The sequence below is a fragment of the Gossypium arboreum genome, chromosome 11 (assembly GCF_025698485.1).
Source record: "Gossypium arboreum isolate Shixiya-1 chromosome 11, ASM2569848v2, whole genome shotgun sequence".
Classification (NCBI taxonomy): Eukaryota; Viridiplantae; Streptophyta; class Magnoliopsida; order Malvales; family Malvaceae; genus Gossypium; species Gossypium arboreum.
The window spans coordinates 16,540,939-16,557,726 of record NC_069080.1 but is presented as its reverse complement, the minus strand read 5'-3'; the positions used below and the strand labels follow the sequence as shown (position 1 = coordinate 16,557,726).

General features: G+C 32.6%; 1 protein-coding gene across 3 annotated transcripts; it reads right to left on the bottom strand.

Annotated features, from left to right (window-relative positions):
- Positions 1–15: 15 nt before the first annotated feature.
- LOC108473883 (phosphatidylinositol/phosphatidylcholine transfer protein SFH9) lies at positions 16–7,038 on the bottom strand. Of its 3 annotated transcripts, XM_053021530.1 has the most exons (15): positions 6,053–7,038; positions 5,647–5,965; positions 4,134–4,233; positions 3,682–3,948; positions 3,529–3,606; positions 3,329–3,430; positions 3,174–3,223; positions 2,981–3,080; positions 2,735–2,821; positions 2,549–2,632; positions 2,344–2,422; positions 1,271–1,668; positions 1,103–1,177; positions 410–600; positions 16–312 (listed from the first exon to the last, which is right to left on the bottom strand). In XM_053021530.1, the coding sequence occupies exons 1-14, from the start codon at positions 6,057–6,059 to the stop codon at positions 547–549; spliced, it is 1,800 nt and encodes a 599-aa protein (XP_052877490.1). In that variant the 5' UTR covers positions 6,060–7,038; the 3' UTR covers positions 16–312; positions 410–546. The 3 variants fall into 3 exon arrangements, with proteins under 3 accessions (XP_052877490.1, XP_017631175.1, XP_052877489.1); XM_017775686.2 differs by lacking the exons at positions 16–312; positions 410–600 and having other exon boundaries at positions 764–1,177; positions 6,053–6,094; positions 6,452–7,034; XM_053021529.1 differs by lacking the exons at positions 16–312; positions 410–600 and having other exon boundaries at positions 764–1,177; positions 6,053–7,037.
- Between the last annotated feature and the right edge of the window lie 9,750 nt (positions 7,039–16,788).

The window sequence follows — 16,788 nt, the reverse complement described above, 5'->3', positions numbered from 1 at the left end:
TTGTTGCCTAAAAGATTTAATCAAGTAGTAATAGTTTCTTCGTTTATTGCTGTAATTGACTATAATCCTTGGTATTACAATTTATAACCATCTACATTCATCTTTCCAAAATTCTGTATAAATTAAAAGTCACAAAGCATCACCAGTTTTTGCAGCACCTCTCTAACTTAGCCCTTTAACACTTAGCTTTTACACGAACTTACCTTCTCTTTTCAATGCTATGCGAGTGAGCTCAAGAACGGCTCTTTTCAACTACTTTGTCAGAAAGTTTATTTCAATGATCATCTCGCAACTGTCTTGCATCAACCTTGACTGCCCATTTCAAGGCCACACAGAAACAAAAATGAGATTCAATGTTCTATATAGTATCATACCAGTGAAAGAGTGTGATGTAAAAGAGTTAGTCAACCTGATTAAAGCTGTCAAGAGAGACAGATACCCAACTCCTGCTCTTATATATAGCATTTTTGAGAGACAAAACAAGACAGCATATTGGCTACTCAATCTCATCACAATCAAAGCTAAACCAGCGGCACCCAAGCAATTTCATCTTTCTGGGTTCAATGGTTTGTAGTTTCTTCCCCAACATGAAAATTTCCCCTGTTAATGTCATACTCATAAGCGCCTTATTTGAACACATCCACAGGTACTCTTCACTTAATCTATTCCATATTTAGAAGTTTAAAAAAAAAAAAAAAGCATTTTTTGTTGGGCATGCACCAAGCAAGTTCAATTTTCTATATAAGACAAAGGGGACAGATAGTTTTACTCTGAACCTGGTCAACCAGATTACTTACCTTCAAAGGAAGAGAAGCTTCAATTTCATACAACACAAAATATCTTTGTGTTTGGAAAGCTTGGGTTAAAGCACTAGATTGTAACAGCTTTTATTGTCGTGAAGCATCTATATGCTTAATAACATATTTCCTTTGGCTCTAACAAAATGGATATATCAACAGTTCCAAATATTCAGGTATATGCTGCGGTTGAACAATTACTGTCACCAAATTACTTTCCTACACCAACAGTTAAAATCCATTCTTATCTTCCTAAGGAAGATTCCCAGTTCTATATTTTCTTCCCCAAGAAAATAGGAACTTACAGCTAAGTTGCTCTCCTTTAAATCCTCCAACAACTCAGCAAGTTTTACTTGTTTTGATGCAGTTGTAAATAGTGCCTACAAAAGATCAAGTCTGTGTTCAGCAACCATGACTTATGAAGGCACAAAAACAGGCTGCAATAAAGACTAAAGAGTAGAAAGAGGTCCTACTTTCTTAGTTCTCTGTAAATCTTGTTCCATGGATTTAATCCGATTCAATGATTCAAGAAGTATGTCCTCTTTTTCAGGAGGAATATTTGCAGGCTTGTTATAAAGCTTGGTTACCATTGTTTCTAAATTTTGTAGCCTCTGCCAACATGGACGGAGCAAGTCCTCTTCTGCTTCTGTCAAAATTCCATTTTCTGTAGACCCTGAACCTGCCATCTGGTCATTTGACTGGTTTTCTGTTTGTTGTTTCGAGTCTTGTGCTTTCAGAAATCTTCCCAGTCCAGGGACTAAGAAATATATAAATGCTAACAATTTGAGTACAAAGTGAGTAAAAAAACTTGTCACATGGTGTACAAGCTTCTTTCCTGCATTTCTGGGACTAACATCGGTAGTTATGTCATCTGAAAACAGCACAAAATTAAGATGTAAAAGCTTGCGGCATTAGAAAAAATTAGCATTACCATTAAGAAGTTTTAATACTGAGAAAGAGGAGATAATGATCTTATGTCAAGAAAGCTTCACTAGAAATCTTATTGTCAAAACTTGAAATGTTGAAGGTGAATACAATTATACAAGTTCAAAACTAGAATGGATGGTGAAATCAGATAGATAATTACAGGCTTCCACATCTTAATCAAGCTTGGCTAATTGATCAAGTTTTCCCTACACATGGAAGCATATGCTAGGGCTACTATTTTTACTTTTACTTTAAGCCACCTTCATTGGCCTATATGATAATCATTTACTATGATATACAGCAACTATGTCTTAAAAATTTAAGAGACACACCAAAGTTACAACTACCAACTTTCATATGTTAATAGTGTGGATGATTGGACATAATTCTTCCAGTACCTTTCCGAGACTAATTACTGCTACTAGTTATGCTTTAATGGCCCCATTCTTGGTCCAAATTATGGTTTTTACTATGAGATCGTAGGAACACCTCACAAGGACATATAAGAAAACTACCACAACATGTGCCCCGACCAGATTCAATGATCTGATATAAATCAACAGACAACAATAGAAACACAAATATGATGTCCAATTAGGATAAGTGAGTAATCACTCACTTGTTGAACTAGCTAGAGTTCTTGCAGCGTTTTCTGGTTTGCTAGTACGATACAAAGAGTTAGGACCACTCATCCTTTCCTGGCACAAGGATCAATAAATATTAAATAATATTGCACAAAAGGAAACAAGGATTATAAACTCTAATAAATAAGTTCATAACCAAACTTAAAATAGAAGTCAGAAAGATGAGGCAGAGATGATTACTTCGTTGGAAAGTGACACTAACTGCATGAAATCTGAAGTATCTGGCCTCACATCAGAAACGCAAGATATTTCACTAGTTGCAACCTGCCAAAGAAACAATTAACTTGGAACATGATGCATAGCTAAATAATGATAAAATGACAGTACTCAAAGAAATTGATGAATATAAAAGGTAGTGAAAGGAACCCTAGTAGGCAAAAACTTGACTTCCAAATTGTCATTCTCAGAACTTTCTGTTTTCCTCAAGTACAAGGCATCACCCAAGTGTGTCAACTGCAAGTAGACTACCGGCAATCAGTTTTAGCTTAGAGCATAAAAAATAATAACCACCATGGCATTTCTCAGACATCAACATGTCTGAACAGAGAGGAGTTCTACTAAATGCTTCAATTATTTATTCATTTTCCTTCTAAATGCTGATAAGGATCCTACCTTCATTATTTCTGGGTTTTTCCAGGGTCCCTTATCAGATCTAAGACACCCACCATCATTAGGGCATGAGCAAGTTCCACCAAGAAACTCTGGCAATTGGCTGCTTTGGAGATTTTCCACAAACAAGTTTAGTTAGAAAGTCCAAAAACAAGCAGGCAGTAAGATAATTAAGTAGTAATACAGAAGTCGCAACCTTGGCTCAATAATCTCCAATAATTTAGTATGGAATTTGTTCCCAAGAACCTGTATGGTGAAAGAAAACTGCTTGATTAGTAAACCAGCCTCCAAAACAAAAATCCTGCATCAAAATATATTTGTTTATGATCACATGTTTCAATATTTTTCTACATGAATCTTTGCAGTAGTCTTTGGATCAAGAAAGCCTCTTGCAGTGTTCCATAGTATTTTGAATCTGCTTCCAGCATTAACTATGTACATTTGATGTAGAGTCTGAGGAGAGAATTATGATGTTACCAACAATAGAGAAATTTACACATAAATAATATATATATATATATTCATTCAGCTTAATGAAACAATTAAGACACCTCAGGATAGTTGTCACCATCAATTTTCTGCATGCGCATCACAAGATCATTTGCAACCTTGCCAAAGCTCATCCAGTTCTGCATAATGAGGGAAATAATGAGATATATGATACAGCATGAAATGCATATGTTCTGTGATTGATGAATACTGACCAACCCCTGCACATCTAATATTGTCGTTGTACAATCTATAGGCTTTTTGGCAGCCATAGAACAGGCAGGAAACTTCTCCAAGAAAGCCTTCTCAAAGCCCTGCACATGATATTTTAAAAATCTTTCCACTGTAGTGACCTTCATCAGCTTGCCAACGTCAATTTTACCAATTCTTTCAATATAAACAGGGTGCCCCTGTTTGTCCACACCATGGTAACCATGGGGGTAACACTGCTGAACTTCTTTGTATTCATCATACACAAAATCCTGCATATGCATCACAGCATATGTTAAAAACTATGATACCTGAAACTGTTACCAACATTAAAGAGAGACAGCACACATCCTTCATAAGCAACAAGATATAAAAAGTTGCTATTTCCATCATTTAAATTTTTACTGCACTTCTTATGATTTGATGAAGTTTAAAAATAATAGAAGGAACAATTTACCTGTACAATAGTATCTACACCATTCTCATTTCTCCAGTTCAGCATATCTTCCCACATCTGGATAGTTTTATCAAGGTCAAACTTCCTTGCTTTCAAGAATCTGCAAAAACAAATTCCAGATTTTTAAATGAATGAACACTGTTGAATGGAAGCTTTTGAACATATGATTTCTTTTTCTTCCCTCTTTTTTTTTAAAAAAAAATTTGGATGAGCTGGAATAAGTATTTTTTTTTTTTAAATATTATGTTTAGTGGAGCTAAGTTTCCACTTCTATGTATACTGGTTCTGAGAGTATAGTCCAGGGTTAACTGGGGAGTCACCAGCTCATCAAAGCAGACTCCGTTACATCATGCTTCAGAACAAACCCCACAGTGAATTTGCATTATGTCCATCAAGATACTCAGAGTACGAAGTTAAAAATCTTAGTTTTATTAGAATAAGAGTCTACTCATAAATCCTCCGAGTTAGGCAGTAGCTTTTTAAATAATTCATTTATATAAGATACATTTCTCAAATCCTTGCTGCTAAAAATTTGATGACCAAAACTAGTACACTGCCCAAAACTCAATAAAGGGGGCAGTTGCAGTTCATGTAATAAGTAAATTGAAGATGGTTTGATATAGTACACCAAGAAATGAACCACCAATAATGCAGCCAAGAAATAATTCTGATATTTATATTAAAAAATTCCAATAAATTTCTTCACTAGAAAACCTAGACCATAAAGGAGAAGCTGCATGAGCCATGAGGTGTGGAAAACATTTTTTCCTGATCAATTATTCTTTCTTTTTCATTTGGATCCAATTTTGTTAAATCTTTATTTTGAGCCAGAATTTCAATAGTGGCATCCAAAATTCCTATAGAAACTCAGGGCTGTAACGATGAAAAAAAATCCAAAAATTGCCTTCTAGATTTCAGATTATGAAATTGTTAAGTGGAATTATCCGCTTTGGGTTTCTGTGGTCTTATATTCAAATTGAGCCCTCCATCTATTTCCAGATGTTTTAGGTTGCATTCTGATATAGTATCTGAGCCAAGGATTGTTATGTTCTTCCTGCCTAACCCTATATAAGGTTGAAAGCCACTTGCAAGGCTATCCACATGTAAGCCTGTTAAGCTACAGGCAAGGGGAGTGTCAAGTAGTACAATCACACCTCTACAAAGTGTTGGGAATTATTACAGGTCTTATGTTCAAGTTGGACCCACCAGCTACCGTCAATTGGATGTTTGACAAAAGTAATAAAAAATTACCAAGGAAAGACCACAGAAAATTATGAAAATTAGAGAACAAATGGAAAATGTTGTTCACAGCAATAAACATTTATAAAATCTTCTTAAAGTCAATTGATGGGTAGCATTATTCAAGCTATCATTTGTAAATTTTAAAACAGCACATGTTTGGCTCAAAGGAATGATCTCATCTCTTATCAACATGGTTAATGCGAAGTGCCTACGCAAATGAATAACATAACTTCCTTCCAGAAACTGCAGTACAAGTCTACTGGTTGTTTACCTTAACAAGGTGTAGTAATCATCATGACGTGGGGGAAGCTGGTCCTTTGCAAGCAACGCCTGGCGAAAAGCTTTGACAGCCTTTTCCTCCTCCCCATCCCTTACATCCTCGATAGAAATTGCAGTGTATTTGCAATCAGACACGCGTCTGCCACGCTTCTTAAGGCTATGAGTTAGCTTCGTCGAAGCAGTCATCGCTTTCTTTTTCAGAGATCTCCCTCGTCCCCTCCTCCCTTTGTCGTCTTCAGACGTCTCAATATCCAAATTCGCATCCTTGCTAAACTTCTCACTTTCTTCAAGTGCAATTAACTCTCCTGGAACTATTAAAGAAATTGAAAAATCAATCCACGAATCACCATTTTGATCTCGAATTTGAACAAAAGTCAGTAAAATTAAACATAACTTACCAGGCATTGTAATTTTACCCTCGATCAAGATCAGAATTGTATCTGCAACCAAACAGAATCTGAAAATCTCAGAAATAACAAAAGAAGGTAGTTTTACATGGTAGAAAAACTTTCAGATCTGTTCGATTCTCTTTTACAGCTCGTTGTTGTTAAAAAAAACAACGAAATTGACCAAAAAAAAAATCAAGCGGAAATGGACAAAAAGGACATGAATCGGCATACAGAGAGAAAAAAAAAAGATTATTACTAGTCAGAAACAGGACCGAAATTAAATTACGTCAGATCCAACAACGAATATCAAAACAAACACAATTAAAAGAAGAAAAAAAATCCTCCAAGGAATCATTAATGTATCAATAAATAACAATAAAGTTTATGAAAATATATATCCAAATATACCTTGAAAAAAAAACGTATTCACTTCACACGAATTGAACGAAATTAAATTCACGAAAAACAGATGATTGAATTTCTCAGATTCTCTCGTTATTCTTTATGTACGAAAATATTTTTTTATATATAATAATCGAAACCATGTATAAGAGGATATGAGCAAAAGCCACTACTTTAGGAGGTTACAAGGGCGGGCTTTTTCTCTCTATCGTTTTCAGAATAAAATAATTATTGGTGTTTTTTTTTTTTTCCCTCTTTTGGGTTAGTTAGCTTGGGAACGTAGCAGAGGCGTGTCGTTGTCAAAAAAGGTTTTTTTTCTTAGATTATTTTAAAAAGAAATCATCGTTTTCGGAGAGCGAAATTGGAAGTTGAAACGTAGTAACGTAGCGTGAAACCGCCGCTTCAGCTACTCAAGTGGCGGAGATTCCGACGACGACTTAACATTTGCTTTGGGCTTTATTCCTAAAGAGAGAGGGAAGCGGGGTTTCGACGGTTAGCTAATGGAGGATGAGATTAGAGATGGTTAGGTGCAAAGGAACAAAGGCAAATGGGAAACTGATTTTATTTACTTGTGTATTTGTACTACTTATACACAAGGAAAACCAATAGAAAACGTTTGGCATCAAACATCTCATATGCCACGTGGGTTTAGCTTTTGTCATTTTCTTAAGTTATAATAAATCATGTGATAAAATCTCAAACTCTACGATGTTAGAAATTTGTGTTATTAAAATGTCAAATAATTATCTTATTATTTAAATGTTTTACTAAATTTGTTTCACTTATTTCAAAAAATTATTAAAATTTACTCTTTTACAAAAATAAAAAATGTTACAAAAATATATTTGATGCGTTTAAATTTAAGTCTATATGATTTTTAACATCTCAATATTATGATTTTAACTAAAGTTAAATTTTTTTATAATAATTTTAATAAAATTTTAATTAAAGTTTAATTTATTTTTATAATAATTTTAATAAATATATTTGTTATAGAACTTTTTCACATATATCATGGCGTGTCATAATCTAATATTTAAAATTAATTTAAAACAGCGCTTAAAACTTCCACTTAACCGTAGATGAAAAGGGTTCAAACTTCAAAGCATATCTCCCCCTCTCTAATGTTTTAATGATAAAAATAATAATCTTATCTTATTAATCGTTATAAGTATAACTCTTTAACAAAATTAAGAATTTCACATACTTTTCTTATTTAATTTTTATTTTAAAAATTTTATTTGTGAAATTATAATTTTGTAGATATATTGATATTATTGGATGTAATTAGAGTTGTCCATGGGTCGGGTTCGAGTTGAGCCAAGTAAAAATTAATGCTTGTTTTCTAGGCCCAACTTTGTAAAATGGGCTTAAAATTTTACCTAAATTTGACTCGGATAAAAATATTAAAACTCGAGCCTGGTTTAGCTCGTCGATATTAAAATTTTTATATAAAATAAATTTAAAAATATAATACATCAAATACATTAATAACATTAAAATAAATGTTTCCCAATAAATGGAAAAAATTAAAAAAATATTCTTAAATAACACTAAGATAAGTGCAATCTAGCAAACAAATATCTCTATATTAGTGGTAAATTTAATAATAAAATAAAAGTTATACAATATCCAAACAATAACATCAAAATAGTAGTAATATAATAGCGAAATGATAGCAAAACAATGAAAACACAGTGGCAAAATAGTAAAAAAATAACATCAGGTTTTATTTTTTTACAAATTCAGGCTGGGCTAAGCTCGGGCTAGAAAAGTTTACCCAAGACCCGACCCATTTTTCTTATCCAAGCCCATTTTTTGGGCCGATATTTTTTCTTAAACCTTCCCACTTTTCAGGAAGGCCTTAGGGCTGAACTAGATGTAATGAAAAGATATTACACTTTTAAAGGGAGAACTCATATTCAAACCGTAAAGATGATGTTCTTAGATATTTAAGAACATCAAGAATACCTAAACTCCACACACACACAAAAAAAAAAAATCAATCATCACGAAAAAAATTAATTTTCTTTTTAAAATTACAACTTACAAATATATCAGTTATTTCAACAGAATATGGCGGAATGAGTTATAAGTTTCTAATCTTATTTGTGAAATTAAAAATTTTGTGAAAAATTCTTTTGTTCTAAATTACAAGTATATTGGTGATTACAATATGTATATATATCCTTTGTAGTATGGTTTTCTTTTGGGTTTCTTTGGCAATTGTTGTATTCTTTCCCTCTAAACATTTGTTTCTTTCTGTTTTGGTTGGCATGTAGCAGATTTATAAAGGTTTATAATTCATGAGCGACAATTGTGTCAATCCATTTTCACCATCCATTGAGATTCTCTAGTTGGCCATTAGTATCTTGCCATCTTGGTTTCATTGATTGATGGTTGCCTTCTCATCTTTGTTAACCCTTTAAATTCTATTTCAATGAATCATCATAAAGGTAAGAATGTCAATGATTCCTCCTTTTGACACAATCTATATTTTAAGCAAATTGCATACAACACCCCTCTTTTCAGTTTGAACCAAATCAAATAACTTATTTTCTTCTACCTCTTCCCCTCCAAAGATGAACAAAAATTCAATCAAAGATTACAGTTAGTCTAAAAGCAATGAATTGAAGGCTTCATCATATGAAGAAAGCCTAATGCAACATTCAGTGGAAGTAAAGCTCCAACCATTAATCATTGTGGCCATTAGAAGGGGAATTGTTATTTTATTTGATCAAGAAGATTTAGCCCTTAGAAATGCTCCTTGAGCCACTATTTGGTTGTTTATATGTATGATTTCAAATAGTTTTTTATGTGGTTACTCAAAATGCTAGTAAATAAGGTATGGAATCTAGTGGTCATGTCTTGGTCTTCTTTACTTTTTTCGTACTAAGGATCAATAACATATTTGATCTACATTTTGTCCACAAATAGGGGCCTTGGGCGCTTGATGGTTCACTATTAATGACGGCTAAATGGAACCCTAATATCTCCCCTAGCTTGGACTTTTTATCTTTCTTGTTGTTACCTTTGATGTCATAAGCTTGTGATACAACAAAATTTAAAATGTACAAGCTAAAGGGTCTTATTGAAGCCATAAAAACTAGGGGAAGGTTATGTCTCAACTTTGTGAAAAAAGATAGGGATTGTAAAGGTTATACATTTTCATTAAAAGACAACAATTCAATTATAGTGAATTGGGAGATCATTGGTTTGTTGGATCTGGTACCTTGAGTATGGTATATTCGTTTGTAAACTTGTAGTTTTTTTTAATAGATTGGTTAATAAAACAAATTCATTGATATACTTTGTATAATTGTCTTCATATGGGTTTTGCACGAGAATCAAAATTGAAGCAAATGTTTCTCATTGATTGTCTGATGTTTAATTGATAATAAGCAGTACTACGTGATCAGATCGTAATACAAAAAGACAACTTATATTAGCTGATAAAGAATGAGGCAAATGAATGCGGGAGTGGACCGTAAAGTTTGTCAAAGTCATAGATTTGACTTAGTGCTCTAGACATTCAAAAAGAAACTTGGATTTTGACACAACCTAAAACACAAACAAAATTCAAGTTAGATAAAAATAAAGAAAAACAATTAAAAATAAATAACTAAGATGAATAAAATAGTATAATAAAATCTAAAATTAGAATCAATAAAGAAGATAGATGGAAAGATAGAACATGGTATGTAGAAGTCCTAATAAGCATTGGAAACACGATGAATCCACAATTCTCTTCAAGCGGCTCTAATTTTCCCTCCAAGAAAGAAAACTTGACAAGAAAAAGTTTGAAGATGATCCCCACAATCTGAAAGATTGTTAAAACTCTTCTAAAAGAAAAACTCAAAGAGAATTTATTAACTCAAAAAGAAAAGTTGAATAATAATGAATTGTATGATTTGTGTACAATGTAAACGCCTATATATAGGCTAGCTAAATAAATCTAAATAAAACTCTTAAGTATACTAGAATTCTAATTTAATCTAAATAAGAAGTAGTTTTAAACTAAACTTTCTTGTTAAGATAAAACTCCTAAGTAACTTAAAATACTTAATAATTATAAAAAATTTGAAATAAAATAATCATAAAATAATGAGAGCTGATAAATACAATATTGGGCTAATATATAATAAAAATTAAGCCTGAAACGCGAACTAATATGAAACGTCTAGGCTTATGGGATCAATTGGGGTCCTTGAACTGAAGTGCCTAAGCTTGTTAACATTTTTCACATGGGCTTGTCATAATAGATTGAAAGTTTAGGCCCACGCAAAAAATTAGTCCTTTCTAATTCATAATTGCTCCAAAATCCATCATCTTGAAGCTTCAACTTTTCTTCTCGAATTTTTTTTCGTGATAAAATCTTGAACGAATAAGTTAAGTTTTGTCTTTAGCTGCTTGGATTTGGATCTCGTAATTGGGCCTTGAGGGAAACTAAACTCATCTCTATTATAGTATTTGAATTGGATTGAGTTGTTCGTACCATTAGTAGACAAACCTAAATATTTCCTTAGTCTATCGAAAGTAAGCAAACCGATTGAAAGACTATTATATTATCTATCAAGTCTAATTAGGGAGATGCTTTTTCTTGGGCATCGGAGTGGACAACTCCCGGAATATAGAGACATAGATGTGATTGAATGGACTGATAGTACATCGGACTGGACCTAATAAGAATAGATCCTGAATCTGTTTATGAGTTTATTCACTTGTGGCATTCATAGTGTTTCCTACCTAAATCTTGAGCGGATGACAGACTATGTATGCATGATTCGTACACTTTGATGTAAGTAAAAGCCTGAGTTCGAATAAATAAGGAACCAAGTCGGTGTGTTGGGTGTATGACTTCTGTAGTCTGTAACATCATTTACAACAGTGGAATTCATAGCCCGAGTCATAGGTAAATGATATACTTTCATTGGCATTACATGGTTGATGAAAAGTAAATATGGCTACGGGTCGTTTTTCTTTGTGATGAATAACTTGATTACTATTTGATAGTAATTGACTTTTCATGAAGGAAGAAGTAATAGTTACCATGAGATAAAATAGAATCATATTTGGAGAACGTATACTATCCCAAAGAGATTAATGATAGCTTATAAGGGTAACACACTTATGAAAAGATCATTGGACGAGCACTGATCAAGTTGCTTTCGTAATGGTATACTGTTAGGGAATGCTCAATCACGATACTATAGTGGAATGACTTCGTGACTAAATAAGTTTATAATTAATAGGTGAAAAGCTAGAACTTAATTATAAATCATTTGAGCATTGATCCCTATGCTAGCTCGTTAAAACCATAAATGAATTTCATGTTGAATCAAATGAACAAGAACAGATAGAAATGATGAAGTTAGAGAAATGGGATACATTCAAAATTGAATGTGGTTTTCTCAATAAGTATGAAAATGATCTGAGAATTAATTTATGGTTTTTGAATTATTATTTAATTGATTAATTAAATAATTGAATTTCAAAAATATATTTAAATTATTTGATCATTGTGAAATTAGTTGAATGTAGAAAAATTAAATATATATTCTCATAGATTCTTTTACAAAGAAAGTTGTCATGATTTTAATAAAATTAGAATTAGGTTGGGAAAATTATTTACTTGAAAAATTAAACTATTTAAATTAATTGAATAAATGATATTTAATTTGGGAAATAGAAAAACCATAAACTCGGTTAGAATAAATTATAAAGTGTTGGGTTAAAGTCCACGAAGCACATATAGTTAGACCTAGTACAAGAGAGACCCAACTCCCTTTATATGAAATGCATGGGACAACAAACCCTAGTATTCCTAACTAAGGTTGTCGCTCCTCTCCCTAAATAATAGGGAGTTGGAGTTTTTTTATTAAAATAATATTATTTGTATTCTGTCACTTCAACCAAGAGTTTACCAACTCTCCTTATAAATATGTGATATTGGTCGGCTTCAAATCACGCCAAAAAAAAAGAGAAAAACATTAGTTTCTTTGAAGTTTTTAATATTGTTATTCTGACAGAAAGTCAGAAAATAGTGGCAATTTTTTTTAAGAATAAATTATATTTTCTAGGAATTACAATTCTACCAGTTTCTATTTAGAGAGATTTACTTTCCCACTAAAAGTAAAGAAAATATTTCTGGTTCTATGTTTGATTCGGTTTGATCAAGCCCACACTCGAAGCAGTTTGTAGTATGAGAATAGTGGAGAAGATCATTTGGTTGAAAGCTAGAACGACAAATATCCACCTATCTGAAAACAAATGTACGAATTTGGTTTAGGGTTTATTATTATAAATATCATAAATCGGGTCAATTTTCAAAATTTTAGTTTTCTGTTATGCAAGAAAACCATTTTCAAATCGGATTTTTCCAACATGATTGAGGTATATCAATGTAGTGAAGGTAAGCAATTAGGGCCAAACCACTACAAATCAAAGTATCCAAGCTATTCTCCCTTGTTATTTTATTTTTAGAATAGTTTGTAAGAGATTTTTAAAATCCTAATTCACCCCTCTTGATTTTTATGAACCTAACGATTGTCTATCTAAATACAAATCTAGGGTATCCTTAATGAATACTTGATACTTTTTGTTGTAACTAGATTGGAACGAATTGCATATAATGTACTACATATTGATTGGAATGGAAATACCCTAAAAACATTAATTTTTTTAGGGTTTGAGGTGATATTAATCCTTAGAAACCATTTATAGTTGGGTACACGATTCAACGTGATAACAGTGCGAGGAAGTAGGCAACTTCCATTACGAGAGGATTTGTAAAATGTGAATTATATGTGGCCATCATTAGTCACTCGAGAAATAGTTGTCACGATGTTAACCAAGAAACTAAAGACATGTTAAATGATATTAATCAAGTAATGCTTGGGGTTATGAAATTGAGTTTGATGTCAACCAAATACATCTTAGAGGTACAAATCAGGGCCACTAGGAGTAAAGGCTTAATAAGATCCACTTATATAGAGTTGAGACCTAAGGTTATGGTTCATACAAGTAGCTATCTTTTTCAAATGAGCTATTTTAAATTTGAAGCAGATAATCAAGGTATTGATATCCAATGAAGTGTTAACAACAATGGCTTAGTGGAGTCTAATCTATCTTTGAGAAGTCAATACAAATGTGAGTAATGATAGAACACATTCAGAATAGAATGAAGCAACTCTGTTGAATAACGACATTTAAAATGATGAAGGTGGACAAAGAGAGATCAAAACAAATAATCGAAGAATTCATAAGATGTGGTTGAAAAGCCCTGTAATGGGAGATAAGGATAACCCACTTACTTTGATCGCGAACATTCATTTCCATTAAGTTTTGTAGAATCTTTTAAATAAGCTTTTAGACCCTAACCTCAAATTAAAGTTGTTCAATCGAAGGATTCATAAGATGTTAATGACTTGCTAGCCTACCTAGTTCCCTAGAAATGAGACAAGCCTATAAACACTAGGTAGAGAGACAACATAAGTAGGTTGATAGGTTGCTTTTAGAAGTGTTGAATGTTTGGATCACTAGAACCTAGTGTTTAGAATCTAATGCATTCAGGGAAGCCAGGGTCGAACCAACCAATAACGTACCCATATTCATTAGGTTGTTAGACACAGATATTTGTTTTACAAAAAGAATACTGACTTTAAAGGATGATTCTAATAGGGCGGGATCTAGCAAAATGGGGGTTAGGATGGGCCTAGAGAGGGACATAAGGGTAATGAAGTTAAACCCTAATGTTGTGAACTTTAATGTTGAAAATCGTTAGGACAATTTTGGTTTTGTTTTGTTTTTCGAAAATAAAGTAGTGTATAACCCACCTAACCTAGTTAATGTTGACATTATAATCACCACAAACCAAGATGACATCCAAGTGCTTGATAGATTGAACGAAATCCCTTTTTTTGAGTCAAAAGATATAATGAACTCTAGTAGCAATCTACAATGGCCAATGCTTGATGATCTTGTTAGTAATAGCCTTTGGGATGAGGGAATTTTAGATGACTCATGCACACAATGTGGGATAAAAAGGTGTTATATCTTGGATTCTAAATTGTTTTATACTAAAGTGTTTACTACTAGGTAGAAAATGCAATGTGTGACTAGTTTTGCGTCGATGGAGGTGGACCAAGTTGGTAAGATGAGAACTAAATCTCAGGAAAAGGAGATTTCACAACTGATTCGAATAGTAGATTTCGATGAAAGAGAATCTAATGATACATGTAACGACCCAGTTTTCGATGGTGACGAAAAAGGCAATTTTCAGACCTCATTTTCGTAAATCGAGTCCGTCAATATTTAATAAAGACATTTACGGATTTAGTGTATTAATGAATTGAAATTTGGATAGTCAGTTTAGTCAAAATTATGGTTAATTAGGGTTCAGGGATTGAATTGTAACATCCAATCGCTATAGATTTTTAATTAGTAAATGGCTTAAGGACTTAAATTACAATTAATCAAAGGTTTAAAACAACAATTATACCATGTTAGATTATATAGTAGATGGTGTGATTAATTAGACACTAAATTAAGTTACTTAAGGTTAATTTAGTTAAAACATAATTAATTAAGCTAAATTACAGATTAATCCAAGTATATAAGCTAATTTTTAGTGGAAAGAAAGAGATTGTCATCTCCTTTAATCGATTTTAGGAAAGAAGAAAACACTTGATGCCATAGCAAGGGTTTCAAGCTTTTTGGCTTTAATTTCAAGCAAGCCCCTAAACATTTTTCTTTGATTTTTATCGAAATTGAATCATGAAAGCCTGATCTAGCTAACCCATGCACTAATTTGCAAAACTGTTAAAGTTTTAGAAAGTAGCAATGGTTGAGAATTGAATGATTTTGGTGTTAAATTGTTAGCAAATAAGTTTAGTATATAATAAGGACTAGATTGTACAGCTTAATTGTTAGTTGCATACAATAGGGACCATGCAACACCCCTAACCCGTATCCATCGCCGGAACAGGGTCACGAGGCATTACCAGAGTTTACAGAACATTTTCAGATAAATCGAGTCAAACACTATTCATTTCTCGAGATTAGTCATAACGTCCCTTAAATGGACCCTCGAAGCCCAAAACATGCATTAGAATATTCGAGACTAATCGGTATCTCGAGGAAATTTTTCGCAGACTTCCAAAAAAATTTTCTTACTTATAGGAGTCACACACCCATGTGGACAAAATAAGGCTATTTTCCAAGCCCTATTTCTCACCCATTTCATCCAAAACCTGCAGAAAACTTTCCCAATACCAACCAACTAATTCAAGCATTATTTACAAGTCAATTTCAAACATTTAACATGATATGTATGCTTTAAATCTTAATTCATATATTACATTTCCATAGCATATATGTTTAAATCTAATTACCCCAAAATGTACCGAGCATACATGTATAACCATAATTTACTTTATAAACATACCAATATCAAGTCATTACTAGCCATTCCAATGGCTAGATTACATTCATCCAATTCATCATTAACATTGGTACTAGTAGCCTATACTTGCCATTATACCAAAATAAAAAACATTTTTGTATACCAAAATGAGTAAGTTAATAGTGTGATGATGTTCCGACTTATCTCAAACCTTTCCGAGCTTCCGAGCACTATAAAACATAGAAAATAACACCTAGTAAGCATTTAATGCTTAGAAAGTTCATGTAACCAGAAACTAACTTACGAAGTGTTTCCATTAAATTTAATCAAACATGCATGCATTCAAGCAAATAAATCATTATCCTATCACATACAACTTCATCATCAAAGTTAGTCAAGCAATTACACATAATATCATCACATAGATGAGCTCATCATATTATAATTTATACTTGCTTATAATTTCATACCACATGTACATTTTCAAGAGAAATTTATTCAAACCCATTAACCATTTTCTAAGTTTTTCCATTGAAATTATCGAAATATCAATGGATAATCTCGTATAGTACACTTAAAGTGTACGAAACTCTCAAGCCACCTTTTCAAGTCATTTGGGTAAATCATATACTTTGATGCTCACATAGAGCTACTGTAGTCCACAACTTATGCGGAATTACTGCCAATACATTAATGCTCACACAGAGCTACGGTAGCCCACAACTTATGTGGAATTGCTACCAATCACTATATTTATACCTCGATGCTCACAAAGAGCTACGGTAGTTCACAACATATGCGACTACCCATTACTATGCTTGTACCTCATAATGTTCGAGAGACTTATCAGGGTTACTCGTCCGAGCTAAATCCTGTCTGTAACATATGCAGAATCACCTTTACAATAATCCATCAAATTTTCTTTATCCAACCGGGACTT